This window comes from Dromaius novaehollandiae, chromosome 4, assembly GCF_036370855.1.
Source record: "Dromaius novaehollandiae isolate bDroNov1 chromosome 4, bDroNov1.hap1, whole genome shotgun sequence".
Taxonomy (NCBI): domain Eukaryota; kingdom Metazoa; phylum Chordata; class Aves; order Casuariiformes; family Dromaiidae; genus Dromaius; species Dromaius novaehollandiae.
The window spans coordinates 44,959,441-44,975,814 of NC_088101.1; the positions used below are offsets into that span (position 1 = coordinate 44,959,441).

General features: G+C 44.9%; 1 protein-coding gene across 2 annotated transcripts in view; it reads left to right on the top strand.

Moving 5' to 3' along the window:
• The first annotated feature begins 6,636 nt into the window (after positions 1 to 6,636).
• TLL1 (tolloid like 1) overlaps positions 6,637 to 16,374 on the top strand; it is a 142,525-nt gene continuing 132,787 nt past the window's right edge. Inside the window, exons 1-2 of one of the 2 annotated variants that reach the window (XM_026122905.2) lie at positions 6,637 to 7,439; positions 8,093 to 8,318. In XM_026122905.2, the coding sequence (XP_025978690.1) occupies positions 8,162 to 8,318 (157 nt within the window). In that variant the 5' untranslated portion in view covers positions 6,637 to 7,439; positions 8,093 to 8,161. The remainder of the gene's footprint in view (positions 7,440 to 8,092; positions 8,319 to 16,374) is intronic. The other variant, XM_026122906.2, reaches the window with a different exon arrangement.

The following is a 16,374-nucleotide window of genomic DNA, read 5'->3' on the forward strand; positions in this document are numbered from 1 at the left end:
ATGACAATTAAATGTTTGTTCAGTTCAAGTTTAATAAAAAGACTGTTTTGGCACTCATTAGTCCCAGTAATAGCATTTTTAGAATGAGGAAGTGATTATTAATAACTGAAGTAGAATTATATTTTAAAACATATTACAGAACTTAATATTTCTAGCAATTAAAATATTTTTTAAGAATCACAGTAAGGCTTATAAGGGGATAAGATCAGTATTATAGTTTTATGCTTACATATCTCATTCCCCAAAACTATGTTCACCAGCTACCAAGGTCTAGAACGATCACTGATAAGCAATCCTGTTTTGGTCCTGTGCAAGTTGAATGCAAGTTCTCTGTAGCCTTTGACAAGGAGCAGTCTCTTACAAAGTTGAGAATTGAATCCTGAACGCTTTACCAACTTGTAAAAAATAAACTACACATCTCAAAACAAACAGCAATTGTTTAGCTGTATTGCATGTTAGATAATAAAGTAAACCAAACTAAATAAAAATGGCAAATGGTCTGATGTCAGTTGTTCTTCTAACAGTCTGTACTTCCCTTCTGAAGAACTACAGTCTAAGCTACGCTAAGCTCAGAGCTCACAGACATTGTTTTTTAATTAAGAGGAGAGCAGGATGCCTCCTCGTACTTGGAATGCAGCTGTCTGCAGGCAAGTGAATATTTAATATGGCCTCATATACTGAACCTTCTAACTCTGAACATTGCTTTAACAATTACGCTCTTCTGGCCCTCTGTTTAAATAGCTGTCCACAGCTACTGCAAATTGATTTATTGCCTGTTGAGGATCGGGGATGCTGAGCAAACACAGAGCAGTTACTAATTTAAGTACTGCTCCACTGTTTTTGTTATTGCTTGCTTGTTTTAACAAACATTTATCCTCAATGTAGTTTTATGCTGCTCTTCTGCAATTCTTAAAGTATTAAAAATAGAGGATAACTTATTTAACATTATAAATGGAGCCTGGCAGGGGATCTATTACTATGATTCTCTGACACTGTCATTGCTAGATACCGTTTTAAGTTACTTATATACCTTTGCCTAATTTTAAGCATTTGGTATGAAATTTTCCATGATGGGTATCTGCTGCAAGCTAACTTTTAGTTTTTCTTTCTTGTCCTTTAAACCTTATTTTAGAATATTAGCTTACACTTTCCAGGTACTTGAAAATGAAACTGGAAAGACATGGATTTGCTCTTAATTAAAATTATAGCAGTGTTTTTTTGGAAGGACTTTGGTGTGCTCAACCTGTAGGAAACTTAAGTGGAAAAAACTGGAGTTGTTGGCCCCTATGTCCAGGGATGTGTCCTTTTTTTCCTTTTCAAGTTACCATGAACTTGAACATCACCACAACCAACCTTGAAAAAGAGTTTACTATATAAAAATGATGGTGTTTTAGCAGCAGCTTTACCTGAGTATCTCATCTTCTGCAACATTTTGTGATCCATTTTGAGCTGTGCCTTGCTCAGATCTGGGACTTCACTGAGGAGAAGCAATACTTCTGTGAGCTGAGTGCACCTCATAATGCCTACGGGACAGGGAGGAGGAGGCTGCCCAACTTGAATAGACAGGGAAGAAGAATAGATCTTGCAGGATGGTAAAGCTGGCACAGAGCTTCTGAAAAAGTAAGGTGGGTAGTGATTAGGAGAAATCAGCAGTAGGAGTAGTTGGTGTGGTTTAGGAAAATGAAATGGTTGTATAAGGAAATTGCGCCTGAGAAGTAACAGTGGAAGGAAAGATGGAGGGTTGCAAAGACGTGTAACTGCCAGGGCGGAGATGTAGGGGCAAACAACTTGGATCACTGTAAATTGGGAAATATGGTCAAGGAGCAAGATCAACCTTGGGGTGTATACCTGGCCTAAAGAACAGTGGAGGAAGTCTAACAAAGTTAAAATCAGATGAGAAGGCTTAAGGAAAGGATTAGCTGGACAAAAGGAGTGAGAACAAAAAAAAAGACAGGCGAAGGTGGATCTGGGAGTGCCTGAGTGAAGAGTCTCGGAATGAGATTAAGGAAGGCTGCAACTAGGACGGCTGGAACAGGGATGAGGCTCTGACACTAGCTTTAACTAGATAAGAAAAAAATTAGGTTGAAGAGCTGAGAGTGAAGAGAAGGACAGGTTAGGAAGAACAAGCCAAGATAAGGCAAAATAAGGACATGGAAAACAAGCAGATGGCACTTTGCTATTAAAAAATACCCTCTCCTAGAGGTTGGATAGGGACCCAAGATTTACTGCCCCTCTTCTGTCAGCAATATGTATCCTGTGATGAAGAGACTTGGACCTTTTCAACTGCTAGTCCAAACACAGGGCTACCTACTATTGCAAACAGTTGTGCTGTTAGTTTAAGAGCAGATACTGCATGAAGCAGCGGAAGATTTATACCAGTATGTGAATTATGTGAGTGTCATTAATGATGGTGGCTGTTGTTGGCAGGAGTCCAGTCACATTTATTCTAGAAACTGAAAGAAGTGTTTAAAAAAAGGAAAAATAGGAAGAGAAATGGAGGTTTAATTTTTCAGAGAGCTGAACGACTTTAAGATTTGAGTCTTGCCCCTTGCCTGTGCAACAGAGTTCCTTTATAAAGCTATTTCAGGCTTTTATATTATGCTTCTTACTAATTATTTGCCTCTCATATTCAGGGGTCTGTAAACTTCAGGGTTTGATTAGAAGTTGTACTGGATACTCAGCGAGCAAAATCACTGCAGCTGAAACCAGTGCAAACCAGGCCTTTGAAGAGTTAATGTTTTCTATAATGCCAAGTCACAGAATGGTTGAGGTTGGAAGGGACCTCTGGAGATCTAGTCTAACCCTCCTGCTCAAGCAGGGTCACCTGGAGCACGTTTCCCAGGATTGTGTCCAGATGGCTTTTGAATATTGCTGAGAAATGAGACTCTAGACTCTCTGGGCAACCTGTTCCAGTGCTCCATTACCCTCGCAACAAAGCAGTTTTTCCTCATGTCCAGACAGAGCTGCCTGTGTGCCAGTTTGTGCCCGTTGCCTCTTATCCTGTTGCTGGGCAGCACTGAGAAGAGCCTGGCCCCATCCTCTTTATGCACAGGTCCTCACAGGTCTACAGTGCACCAAACCAGGCAATCTAGAATGGTTTCCCATGTGTAATACTCGTATCCTCTCACAATATCTCCTCATCTTAGGGGTGTATTATGAAACTAAACTAATACTTTTGAAGCACATGAATGCTGTAGCAAGAAGTTCCATTAAAAAGCCCATGAGGAAATCAGCTCTATTCAGAGTAGGATCTGAATGAGTGTGTAATGAGTAAAGTGTGGGCCACACTTTTGAAAAATAGAAAACATAATATTGAAGGGTTTCTTGATAATTAAGCACAGAAATCTGTAGGAAAAACAAATTAGTATGTGAACCTACAATGAACAACTTTCATAAAATATTGGGTAGATGTGGGGGAGAATGGAGAAACTTCAGGTTTCACGGGTGAGCTCATTGCTTTTAAGATCATGATTGCTCGACTTTAAACCTCAAAAGTTTAGTTTATGTTGTTTGCTCAGTATATATCTAAGATTACATATATGCCTGTTTGCCTGTTACTGTAGACAGAGTATTTGCCACAATGTAGTTTCAGCCTCAGTACTTCACTAATGAATAACAATGTGGGGAATCATGAATCACTCCTTAAATATACTTTTATTTGTGTCAGAAATGGTCTAGGTACCTAACTGACAAGGAATAAGATTTTCAGGAGATTAAAGTAGGAAGGTAACCAACTGCCACTGAACTTCACTGTGTTAACCTCTTGAAAAATCCCCCAAGTCCCTGCCCCAAGGGGCTTGCCAACATGGTCTCAAGCCTTCAAAGCCTTAGGCATGTGCTTAACTTGATGTTTATGAATAAGCCCGTTGTGTCCACCCACCTAAAACTCCATACAAGATTGAGGCCTAAGCAGGAGACAGCCGAAGAAGGAGGAGGAGGTGTGAGCAGTGATGTTTCAGATGCAAGTTTTTAGTTCTGTGATTGTGTCTTTCTTGTATACTTCTGTTTTTTTAAAGTTATTTTTCTGTGGGCAAAGCAGAAAAGCCTCCAGCTGCCATTTGCTTTTTTCTATAACTGCATTTTCCTTTATCTGTGTCCCTGTGTACTATACCCCAAAATGGGGAAGTTTCAAGGAAAAGGGAAAATGCTTGGAGTTTGCTGCTGCTGTTGTATTCCTTTGGTTGGTTTCCTTCCAGCTTACGCAGTCTGTCTTTCTGGCTGTGTGTTGGTTTCTTTGGAAACGGCTGTAGGATGGATTTTTGATTGACTGTGTTGTCAGATGGATTGTCAGAGTTGTGAGCTTTTTGGAATGGTAGACAGGAATGTGTGATAAGAAAAAAATATTTTTTATTTAAAATGTTTTAAAATTTTGCAGCATGAAAGAAGCTAGATTGAATATTTAAAAGGTTACCTGGGAAAAGTTTACTGGGGGAAACCCATTGCAATCAATTTATTTAGCTACCAGGAAAAATTCTATTAATCAGGAAAGGTTTTTATTAAGGTGGCTGATGGGAATATGAGTACCTAAGCAATACAGAACAGTTTCTGCAGATCTGCAAGACTTATTCTAAGCAGCAATTTTAATGTGTAGCTGCTCTGGATTACAAGCAGAAAACAGTTTTTACCCTGACCTATACACACATTTACTTGTTACAGCACTTCTGAGCACAGACTTCTGCATCATTCCCATCTAGTGTTTTTGAGTTTGCTTCCTGTGAGTCAGGGCTCTGCAAGGCCAGCTGTCCTCAAGCCTGCTAGCAGTTGGTGCTGCTCTGGTGATGCTGGGGTCAGGGGCAGATTGCCGGCTGGAGGCTAAGGGTGACGTCAGCCCGTACCTTGCCGGGAGAGTTAATCTCCTGCTGGAGGGGGGGAGAGAGAGACTGTCTAATAATGGTCTCACTGGGGAGACTGGCGTGTTTAGGGTCACACATTGTGCATTCTTCTGTGGCTGTAACGCAATCAGCAAAGTCAGTATTACTTATTGACAGACATGTATGTTAGGTTGAGGGAAACATTTCTTTTTTCTGTTGAGGTGCACAGCTGCAGGAAAGAAAACTAACTTTTAAAAGGTATATGTGGAATATCTACATGAAACAAGATTCAAGCAACAGAATAATAAAATCTGTTCTGTTTGACCATCTTGGGGGAATCCAACACGTGCAGTGAGGAATTAAAGATATTTTAAGATTAAATATCTAATTTGTAGACTTTGCAAATAACAGAAGCTGTATTTCTGATTGGATCAAACCAGCTTCTTTAGCAAAATGTGTTGGTTAGTGCACACATGTGCACACTGCACATGTGAAGGCAGTCATTCCAGCCCAGCCCTGCTCTGATGGTTTGACAGGAAGGGTCTCTGGTAACTTCCTCCATGTTGGTTCCAAGCTGTCAGAGCTGTTGGTCATGCAAATCACATCATAGAGAAGGGGAAAGGAAAAGGCTACAAGTTTCTCAGGCTTTTCTGTGATCTGTTACGTGGTGTGCTTTGCAGGCCTTGCGACACAGCAAACTGAACTGCTGCAGTAGAGAGCTGGTATTGCTGAAGGCTGCTGCCACGCTTCCAGCGGCAGCTGCTCTTTCTTTGGCTTTGCACTTTGGAGCAACATGATGGAGTTGGGGGTGATGCTGATGCAGCCTGGACACCAAACGGAAGGAGGCACAACACGTGGGTGCTTCGAAAGCACTGGCCTCACTTGAAGCTAGGCTCTTTAACACGCTCTGTTATTAGCCAGTTATTAGCTCTCATCTTAACCCATCTTTCCAGTTTTAATGGTATGAACTGCTGCGAGTGCTTACCTACAGCAACAGCAATCACTCATTTTAAGGAAGACACGGGCAGAAAGAACGACTTTAGGGAAGCGGAGTGCTGGATGCGACGGCACGGGGCTTGTCTCCCCTTAACACCCCCCCCCCCGCTTTTTTTTTAAAAACAAAAACAAAAAACGGCCCAGACCCACTCTACGGCGGCAATAACCAGCCGTGCCTGCCCGGCGCTTGCGTGGCCGCCGCTCCCCGCGCCGGGCACCCGGGGCAGCCCGCGCCCGCGCAGGGCAGCGCAGGGCAGGGCAGGGCAGGGAAGCGGCGGCGCGCTCGGCTCCGCTCGGCCCCGCTCGGCTCGCGCCCCTGCCCGGCCGCGGGCGCGGAGCTGCGGCGGCCCTGGCCGCGCTCTTGGCACAGCCGGGGGAAGGGACCGTCTCCGGATTTCCACCCCCGCGACGGGGGAAGGCGGGCGGGAAGTGCTGCGGAAGGAGTGCATCTGCGAGGGCTCCGGTGCGAGGGGCGCAGCCGCTGCTCCGCCGCAGTCCTTCCCAAAGCCCGTGCTAAATGTGACACCCCGCCGAAAGGGGAGCAGCAGAGACTCCCAGCTACCACCCCTCGCCCGCCGCCCCCCCCCCCCCCAGCCCTTTTCCATGGAAACTCGTAAAAGGAGGAGGAGGAGTCTGCTACGGGAAAGTCTCACCTTGGTCTGAAACAGTTTCAGGCGTTTCTGCGGGGTCGGAGCTGCCCCGTCTCGGGGGAGGGGAGGAGGCAGCGAGCTCTTTTGCTACCTATATATTTTTGTTTTCGCTTGATCTTATTTTTATTCCAGCCGCGCGTGTCTCCACCCCTCCTCCACCTCCTTCCCCCCCCCCCCCCCCCCCCCCAGGTCGATCGCCTGAAATGAGGCTTTGCGCGCTGATCCGCTCTCGGGCTTTAAAACAAAACCCGGCGCCGCGGCGCTGAGGCGGGACGGGGCGAAGCAGGAGCGCGCGGAGCGCGGCGGCGGCGCCCGCGGAAACTTCGCTCGGGAAACAAACCTCCAGCACTTTCCTGGGGATCCACGTGAGAGCAGGAAAGCCCGACTGCAAGATCCCAGCGTTGCTGCTGCAATTTTACTTTTCGTTTGCCTTGATTTTTTTTTGTTGTTGTTTTTTGTTTGTTCTTACTTTCATTTTGGAACCGGTTCCCAGCTCCTCGGCTGAACTTCTGGAGAGCTATGGACCTTTTATATCGCCTTCCTCTGTTTTAAACAAACTATGGACGCTTAAACTTTTCTCTTTCCCCCTCCCCCTCGCTCCTTAACCCCCACCCGTCAGCTCATGGGGCTAACGCTGCAAAGCAACCGCAGCAGAGGGAGAAATACACAGCCACTGATTTACTTCCCCATCTCCTAACTTGCAGTTAATTCTCCTCCTCCTCATCACCCATTCTCTCGAGCTCTTTGGCTGCCGAGGGCTGATCTGTGCGTTGCTTTATCTGATCTCGATTCTGTTGTTGTTGTTGTTTAAATGCCGTGCGCTGCTTATCTAGAGAGAAAGCTATATGGAGATAGAGGCGTATAGTGGATGCGCGTGTGTTTCCATACGACTATCAAGGGAGCAGATCAGAAGCAGCCCGGATCCTGACCCTGACTGTATGAATAAGTAAGCAGGATGCTGACGACTGTGTGTTAGTTGCCTGTAAGGTTTTCGTCAGTTAAAGGGGCTGGGGGGCGGGGGGGCAGACCAGGGCCAGAGCTTAGAGTAAGTGTTTGCGCGGGGGGGTGGGGGGAGCCCTGACACTTTCTCTCCGCTCCCCCCAGCATAGCTGCTGCCGCCCATCATCAGGGCTCTGCCGCGAATCGCCCCCCCGCTCCCTTTTCTTTCTTTCCTCCCTTCCCTCTTTCTCTTTCCCCCTCTCCCCGCGGCAGCCCGCTGATGTGCAGCCCGGATCCACCTTCCGGCAGCGGGACCGGGGGCGGCGGCGGGCGGGAGGCGGGCGCGGAGCGGAGCGGGGCCGGGCGCGGAGCGGGGCGCGGGCAGCGGCCGCCGCCGCCTCCGCGGGAAGTTTGGCCGGGCTTTGACAGAGGCGCGGGGACGCCCTGACAGGCAGGATCTCCCGGCCGGAGTCCTCCCCCGCGCCCACCCACACACCCGGCAACTTCTCCCGGCGAGGTGGCGGGGGTGGGGGCGAGGAGGGGCAGCGGCGTTCCCTCTCCTGCCTCTGCGTTGCACCGCCTGACCGGGGCTACCTAGAGAGCACGGGCGCTCCGAGGAGCCTCTAGGTGGAGGAGGGGGGGAAAAAACCAACAGGAAAACTGTGGTTCCTCCATCCCTTACCCTCCTTTTTCAAGTCGGCGCGGACAGCTGAGCCGTCCTCCTAGCCCGTCCGCACCCCGTCCGCCACCTCTGCCCGAGGGAGGATGAAAATGCTTTGCTGGAGGATGGCACTGTGGCTGGCGGGGTGGACTTTCTGCGCGGAGCCTGCCTCCTGCTCTGGCCTCGATTACGACTACACTTACGATTTCACTGAGGAGGATAAAGCCGAGGCGATAGATTATAAGGATCCCTGCAAAGCCGGTAAGTGACTTGCACGCCCGAGGCAGCTCCCCCCACCCCCTCCCCAGACGGTGACTTTGTCTCGGCTCTGCCGGCGGCGGCTGCGTGCGGCAGCCCGGGGCTCACCTGCTCCCCCGGACACCGGGGCAGGGTGCCCGGGACCTGCTCTCCGGGCGCTTCCCGCTCCCCCGCCGCTTCCAGCGAGGAAGGGATCCTGCCCCCCCACCCCCTCCGCGGTGCGGTGCGGGCAGAGCCGGGCGGCCCCGCCGCTGCCGGGCCGGGGCCGGGGCCGGGGCCGAGGGGGCCGATGCAGCAACTCGCCGGGGACGCGCGAGCCCCCGCGGCACCTCCGCCCGGCGCGCAGGCTGCGCCGCCGCCTCCCCCCTCGCAGCGCCCCGCGGGCGGCGCCGCGGCCGTGCGGCTCCTCCCCGCGCCCTGCCCGTCCGTCGGTCCCTCCCTGCCCGCCGCCCCCGGGCCGGGCACCCCGGCGCCTCCTGCCCCCGCGCGTGTTTCTGTCGCGCGGGACCCGGAGGGCCGGGCGGGCGGGCGGACGGGCTGCGGGGTCTTCGGCCGCGCAAGTTCGTGCCGACGCGTTTGGTAACGCGCTCGTGCTTGTCGCGGTTGGGCCCGCGCCCGCGCCCCTGCCCGTGGGGCGGCTGCGCCCCTGCCCGTGGGGCGGCTGCGGGGGGCGTCCCGCCCAGGTGCTGCAGCGGGAGCGGGGCTACCCCGCGTCGGGCTGCGGAGCAGGCGCTGCGCTTCCCCGCAGCGCGTAGTCACTGGCGGGGGGCTGCAGCCTCCCTCACGCCAGGCGCAGCGGCCGTCCGCTGAAGCTCGCGCAGCCAGTCCCCGCTGCCCTCCGGGGAGCCGGCCTCGCCGCTGGTTCAGCAAACAAGTGCATCTTCCTCACGGCGCTCTGCTTTTTCCGAAACGTGTTATGAGCGACGGCGGCGGTGGTCCATTCTCAACAGCTCTGGTGTTAAATAAGTGCTTAAGTTTTCCAGCAGCCTCCTTTGCATTAATTAGTTATTTCATATTCTGAAAGCTAGTTCAGCCAAGGGTTGTGTTCACTGTGTCTGTGTGGTTTTGTTTAATTTATTGAGGAGAATGTGGTGAACATTTATGCCAAATATGCAGACACTTTGTTTTTCTAATCACAAAAATATTTTGCTCCTAAGTGTGAATTGCTAGGTCTTACTTGCTTACAGCTGAGGAATGCCCAAGTTCAGAACGAGCAGAAGCAACTGCAAACAAAACGTTATTTTTTTCCAATTAGCACTCACAAATGTACATAAGCAACTTGCTGTAATTAACTTGAGCTCTTCTTTCTGGTCTGTAATTTAGGAAGATTCATATATGTCATTTTATTTAATGAGAAATACCTGTATTTACTTTGCCTGCTGTGGGATTTTTTTTACGTGCTTCTTTTTCATAATGGAAGTAACTAAAAAATTATAATTCATGACAGTAAGTGTTTTAAGCTTATGTATGAAAGAAAGATGACTGTAAGAGACTGTGGAATATGGTTAGCGTTGACAATTCCCTGCCATCGTTTGGCTTTGCTGGGAGAAAAGAGATATCTTTTTGGCTCATTTAAATATTTTACAAAACATGAGCTGTAAAGTTCTTGCTGTTGTTTTGTGAGGTGCTTAGATACTACTGTGATGAGAGGCAGGTTGGCATGGATGCTTAGTTGTGTGTAGTTCCCATTAGTAATCACTTCCAGAGTTTTCTGTTTGCTAAAGAGCACATTCATTAATTTTGGTTCAGGATGAGACTGCATGTTATGCACTGCTGCAGACTGGGTATGTACCATGTACTAATCATTTTAAATCAAAATTAGAAAGCCTTATACATCAATAAAGCTGATCCTCCAACAGTATTTCCCAATTATTTTTCCTCCTTTAAAGGCTACATTAGTCTTGACCTGGAAAGTATATTGAGTAACTGCAGTTCCCATCGAAATTGATGGGAATTGGGGGTGCTCAGTCTCTTTTAGGATCATAACCGAGCTGTGTGTTCTTGTTAGGTCAGGTCTTACCATCTGGAGTGGGTATAGGACTCCTGTGAGTAATTTTATTGATATCTGCCCTTAGGATGACTTTGATAGTGAGGCCCTAAAGAAGGACAGAGTCAGACTTCGTATTTAGAAGTGCGAGTTGTTCGTGCTTAAATCTGTATGGTCACGTGTGTAAATTAACAAGATAAATAAGATAATCCTTTCAAGATTGTGTTCACTCTATGCAAAATTTGTATCTTAGATATAATTAACACCTGCTTTTGCTGCCTCTCCAGGGCCTACAGCTGAGGGCGTAAAGTATTTTTTGTAGCTATTCAGGTTGGTAACAGTTAGGACTCAAATACAAGTGAATTTCTGCAACTTGGCAAAATGGGGGAACACCCAAAGTCAGTTATTGCTTTACATAGTAACATACTTCAAAAACTCTGGAGCTGCGTAGCTGGCTTTATAGACCTTCTGGGATAGTGTAACCTATTGTAGTTTGTAAGCAAATCGAATGCTTTGAAAGCAACCACAACTAAGGTTCCCCAAATATGCTGATGCAAGATGGATTTACCTGTATTTTTAAAGTAATTTGCATTCTGCTTTTCTCTAGTCATTAGTACTTGCTGCTTAGTTTTTTATTCCACAGACCACATGAGAAGATGTTCTTGTGCCATAAAGCATAGTACACCAGGCCTCAGATCTGTGATTACATATAGTTATAATTCTATATAGAAAGCTCTTTGATTCAACAAAACTATGACTATATTTATAATCTTCAGTGTCCACATCTTTTGGTAAGTCCCTTTCCCCTCTCTTCCCCTCCGCCTTTTAGAAGAGCTGGATAAACTTACCAGAAACAAAGAGAAATAACCTGTAAGACATTATTTATAAGTATTCTGTGTGCATTTTAACATTCTCACAAGAATTACAGCTTATAAGACATTCAGGAAGGGATGCTTCTAGCTAGTGTGCTTAGAATCATCATGTTCCTTTGGCTTACAAAATTTCTGAAAATAGTGTGGTGCAAAATGCTATAGAGGCAGAAAAGTACCTTTTCCTATGTGATACAATAGGGTTATGAGTTGTTTCTGGAACTGGAGTCTCTGTTACACCTAAAACTGCAGCTGTTTTATGCAACAAACATTTAGTCCTAAAGGCAGGCACCTTTCGAGCCTGGTAGCAAGGGGACGTGGTGGAAGGAGAGCCTGGGGAAATGCTGTTGTGACCATGCTCAGGAGAAGAGGGCTGGTAAGGAAGCTATCAACATTGCACGGATTAAGTTGATGAGCTTTGCGGTTTCCTGTGTGTTTGTCTGCAGACCTTTAACCTGTGTATGAATTTTGGTCATGCCACTTCTCCTTCTAACAAGTATCCTGGCATGCTGTAACAGCGGGATGTGATGTAACGCAGTTTCTGTGCTTCTGATGTCTCAGATATTTCCTTGTGTCTCTCTGCAGGATATTGCCCTCAGTGTTTACCATTGTGGAGTTCAAGTATAAGGCATTCTTAGTTCATCTTTCAAGATGTAATTTTCTGGAAGATGTGAAACTGGGGATATCATATTCATTTCAACGTTAGGCTAGGCTTTAAACAATCTAAGAGCACAGATGAACATTCGTGTAAATCAAGCATTGCTCCAAAAAATTAAATGCCAGTTTAGTTTTAAATGGGTACTGTCGAGCTTTTCAGAATATAGCACTCACATTTGTCTCTGGATTCCTGAGACTGTTCTTTGTCTCCTCTGCACCCCCCTGTTTTTTACCACAGGTTATAATGTACCAAAGATATCTGTTGAGATACTTAGTGAGATGGGTAGGAAAAGGATTTCCCATACTGCAGTAATTGTTTGGAGTTTACACTAAGCTGATATTAAAGGTTTTTTGAAGGCTTTTGTTTTCTTTGCTTTAAAGAAAAAGAGAGGATTTTTTTTCCCAGTTAGGATAGTCTCCTGAACTGTGGGAGATTAGACAACAAAATCTCAGCTTTGTTGCATATTCACATTACTGGGGGACTGGACCAGCTGCCAGATTGCTGGCTATGCTGACATTAGTCTCTTTTACTACTTTCTTTGAGGCATTTCACTTCCTAAAAATGATTAAATGTTTGGAGAATAGGCTTGAATTTGAATTCCTTGATCTGTTGTTTTTCACTGTTGTGGGTCTTGGTCTTTGGACCAGAAATTCTGTCTTGCACTGGGGAAACTTTTCCTGAGGAAAACTTCACTGAAATGTTTATGTTCTCATAGTAGTTAGAATTTGGATTTTTTTTAACACACATTTAGTTGGGATTTTTTTCAAATTATGCATGAACTGCTTGCCTTGGAATAGAAGCTCTTCATTTTGTTTTTTCAGTAAAGTTAGAAATAAGTGTCAGAAGAGTAGTAATAAAGGTGAACAATTATCTTTATAGGCTGATAACTTGGCAGTTGGTTAGCTTGCTGTTCTTTGACTACGAACAAATTCTGTATATACGTGTGTGTATTTTGAGACTAAATGAAGAGTATGAGCAGTAAGATCTTCCTCATTGCTTCTGTTTCTCACCCTTGTGAGACTAAGCAACTCATTTGGTTTTGCTCCTTTTTAAAACTTTTTGATTGTCTGTACAGATATTAGTACTTTTTACTTCACGGAGGTGAGCAACCTAGTTATGGTATTTGTAAAGTATCTGCACGTGAAAAAGCTGAAAGTAAATGTTAAGTGTAATTATTATATAGTGTTATCTGTAACTGCGATCTAACTTTTGTTCATTGCTGTTGTAAAAACATACTTGTATACCTCTAGGATTTTTTTTGGTTTGTGTTCTGTATCCTGGGATACATGTGTTTTCAGCTGTAAGCATACCAATACACGCTCTGGTAATATGGAAGTTCTTAAAACTTCTCATTATACATTTGAATCTGTTGCACAACTTACGCAGTTAAGATCTTTTGCCTTTATATTTCAGTTACACAGTGCATTCTGAAAGGCATTGTGCAGTTTACTATTACTATAGAGGATGTACTATCACTTGCTAGATTGACCAAGCTGTGACTATTCATGTAGTAAATGGGTACAGTATTGGCAGCTGAAACAGGAACAGGCGTTCTGAAATGGTCTGTCCCAAACAGCATCTATCCTGCTGTGGATGAACTTCCAGAGTGAATGAGACTACTGAAAAATGTAGTTTTTAAATCATATTTCTTTTTAGAGTTCTTTACCATTATTTTAAGTGTTATGTGATGCCCTTTAATGTGGTATCTCAACAACTTTTAAAACAGATTGGTGTGAACATAAAGGTCTTTTCCTCCTCAATTCTTTCCTGAAAAGATTATTTCAGTAGTGAAACTGTGGGAAAACTATACTGAAAAAATATATTTGACATTCTGACTTTGTGAATATCCTTCCGTACAAAAGGCTCAGTTTCATGTCCAGACCTCTTTCCATACGGATCTGTTTCTGAATATATTTCCAGCGTGTCAAACAAGAGTGACCTGCAAGGAGCAGAATTACATCACGGCAGAACAAGCCTAATTGACAAATCTAATTGCGCTTGGAATCGGGTCCCCAGGCAAGCTAGGAAACGTTCGCCACACCTGGATGTCTGCCTTGTGTCATTCTTATTGCCCCTCCGGAAAACAAGGCTGATAGGCTTATGACATAATTCCTTTCACTTCTTTTTTGGAGAGAAAGGGTCATGTCTGTGGTGCAGGGTATTGACAGAAGGGCTGTAAAATGGAAGAGCCAATTTCTGTCTTTCACAGGCGCAGGGGACGTTGTGGAGAAAAACAGACTCTTCGCCCCCCTCCCCCTCTTCTGGATGCGTTGCAGTACTCTAAATTTTATAACAACGAACAAGCTAAACAAGGGGAGAAATCTCTATTCTTTGTTTATAGAACGTATATTTATTCTTAAACTGAAATGGGTTTTATAGTCTAGCTTTTTAGACTAATGAAAAATAGGTTTACAAAATGTTGAAAATGTTATGGTTATACAGCATTCTGTTTTTTTTAACATATCTGAAGGGTAGATGATTCTAAGAATATTCCAGAGCAAACCTAACCTAAGCTTTGGGATTTCAAAGCTTTCAGTAGCATGGGCAGCATTTCATAATATTTTTCTGACTTTTCTCAGCCTCCTTATGGTCTCTCTAGTCTGCTTTGTTCTAGCTGTTATTGAAGGAAGCCCATTCCTTCCATTCGTGATTGCAAACAGCCTCTGTTCACCATCCTACTACCTCCCTGCAAAGCTGTAACAACTGCAAGTGTGACTAGGGAAGTCTTTGGGTACTTTTAGCTCTCTTCTTAGGATAATGTTTTTTTCTTTGCTAAAGAAAGCAAATGGTAATAGTTAATCTTTTAACGTATGTTTATTCTTCATGTCCGGTACTCATCTTCTGTTTCTTTCCCTATCATCTCTTCACATACTTCATTGTTCCTCTGAAAATCTTCCTTGTTGCTCGATTATTCTTCTCCACTGAATGGACCTTCAGCTTTTCCCTGTGCTGTCTGCCCAGTTACTTTGTCCTCTTCTGCTTGACATGCTCCTCTCTTGCTTGCAGGCTGACATTTCTCTCCAAGCATAACTTCTAGCTCCTCATCAGGCTTTCTGTAGAATTACCCTGTGCTGCAGGAAGTTCTGCTGGCTCGTATACCTCGTTTCCATTTGCTAGTTCTGAAGCAAAGAAATGAGGCACCCACGCCCACAGCTGGAAATGAGGAAGAGTGGGCTGTACATGACCAGCATGTCTCAGGGGTATAGCATCTATATGCTTAGTGGGCTGTTGGAGATCAGTTAAGCAGTGCATGACAAACCCTGAAGTATCAAACTATAAATATTTGTATGGAACACATACACGAACCTTCTGTTGCTGTTGGATGCATGTCCCTAAATATCAAGATCTATGGTGGAAACTGTTCTTGCTGAACAACTGAAATAACAGTACTAGAAGTACTTGTAATATAAAGCTGGTATAAATAATAATAGACTAGAACAGGTTGAGATGGGGGATGTAAATGTAGAGGCTGGGCAGGGACACGTGGGGAGTTTCTGTGTGCAACCCTGTGCAGGTGTGCAACCCAAGTGAGTGGCTGCTCTTGCAGACTGCTGCGGAGGCAGTTCTTACTCATACAGATAATCTCATATTGTTTTATTGGGATTTCTGCCCAAGCAATGGTCTGCAAGTGCAAATTTTGAGTGACAATAAATCTGTGGGTATCAGGTGCTTGAGAATATTTGAGCATAATCAGAGCTCAACAGAGCAGCTTATTACAGCTCTTATGGTGCAATAATACTCCAAAATGTAGGTTTGTGGGTTTTTCCTTCAATATTTTAAAACAGTGACTGTCAAGACCTAAACGGCAAAAAAATCAATTTTTTTCTAAAATAGCTCCTAATTTTCTTTTCTTGAGGTATGTGAAATACAATGCAGAAGGGGATGTGTAGTGTGTATTTAACCAACTTCTTTGCTATATATACTTTATGGAGATGAAGTCTATTAACAAGAAGACCAATAACTGACTATAAACTGATTTTGAAGTTTTGTTGGTATTGATGAATTGCAGAATTGCAGAATTTTATTTCATGCAATTCCCTGGTCTGAGGGGTCCTTTTAGTCATTTTAAACACATGAATGTTCTTATCAGCAATTCCTGTTACTTGAAACACTTGGAGTTTAAGCGTATTTTTTTATGCAAGTTACATGGGAGTTTTAATTTTAAAGTAGCGATAAATCATGCTTAAAATGTTGGTGCTATCCAGCAGAATAAAGTTCAGCTCTGCTGTGACTGTCACTGTCAGTCTAAAGGTACATCTCATCAGGATTCAGACTTACAGAGGTCTCTGGTTTAGTATTCTGCTATGTCATTGACAATATTGAATTTTTAATATTACAGTAAGGAATGATGATATTGAAACTCTTATCTAATCAGCAAATAGTCAACAAAATCAGGACATTAATGTCAGGACACAAAAATGTAAAGGAATTATGTTTATTTTTAAACTTACTTTTAGTGCAACTGAATCTGGATTTAAAAAATAGGTGTCTTCCTACCTTTAAAAGGCAGAGAGATTCCTGTGCTTCGAAGGTGCTAGTACCTCT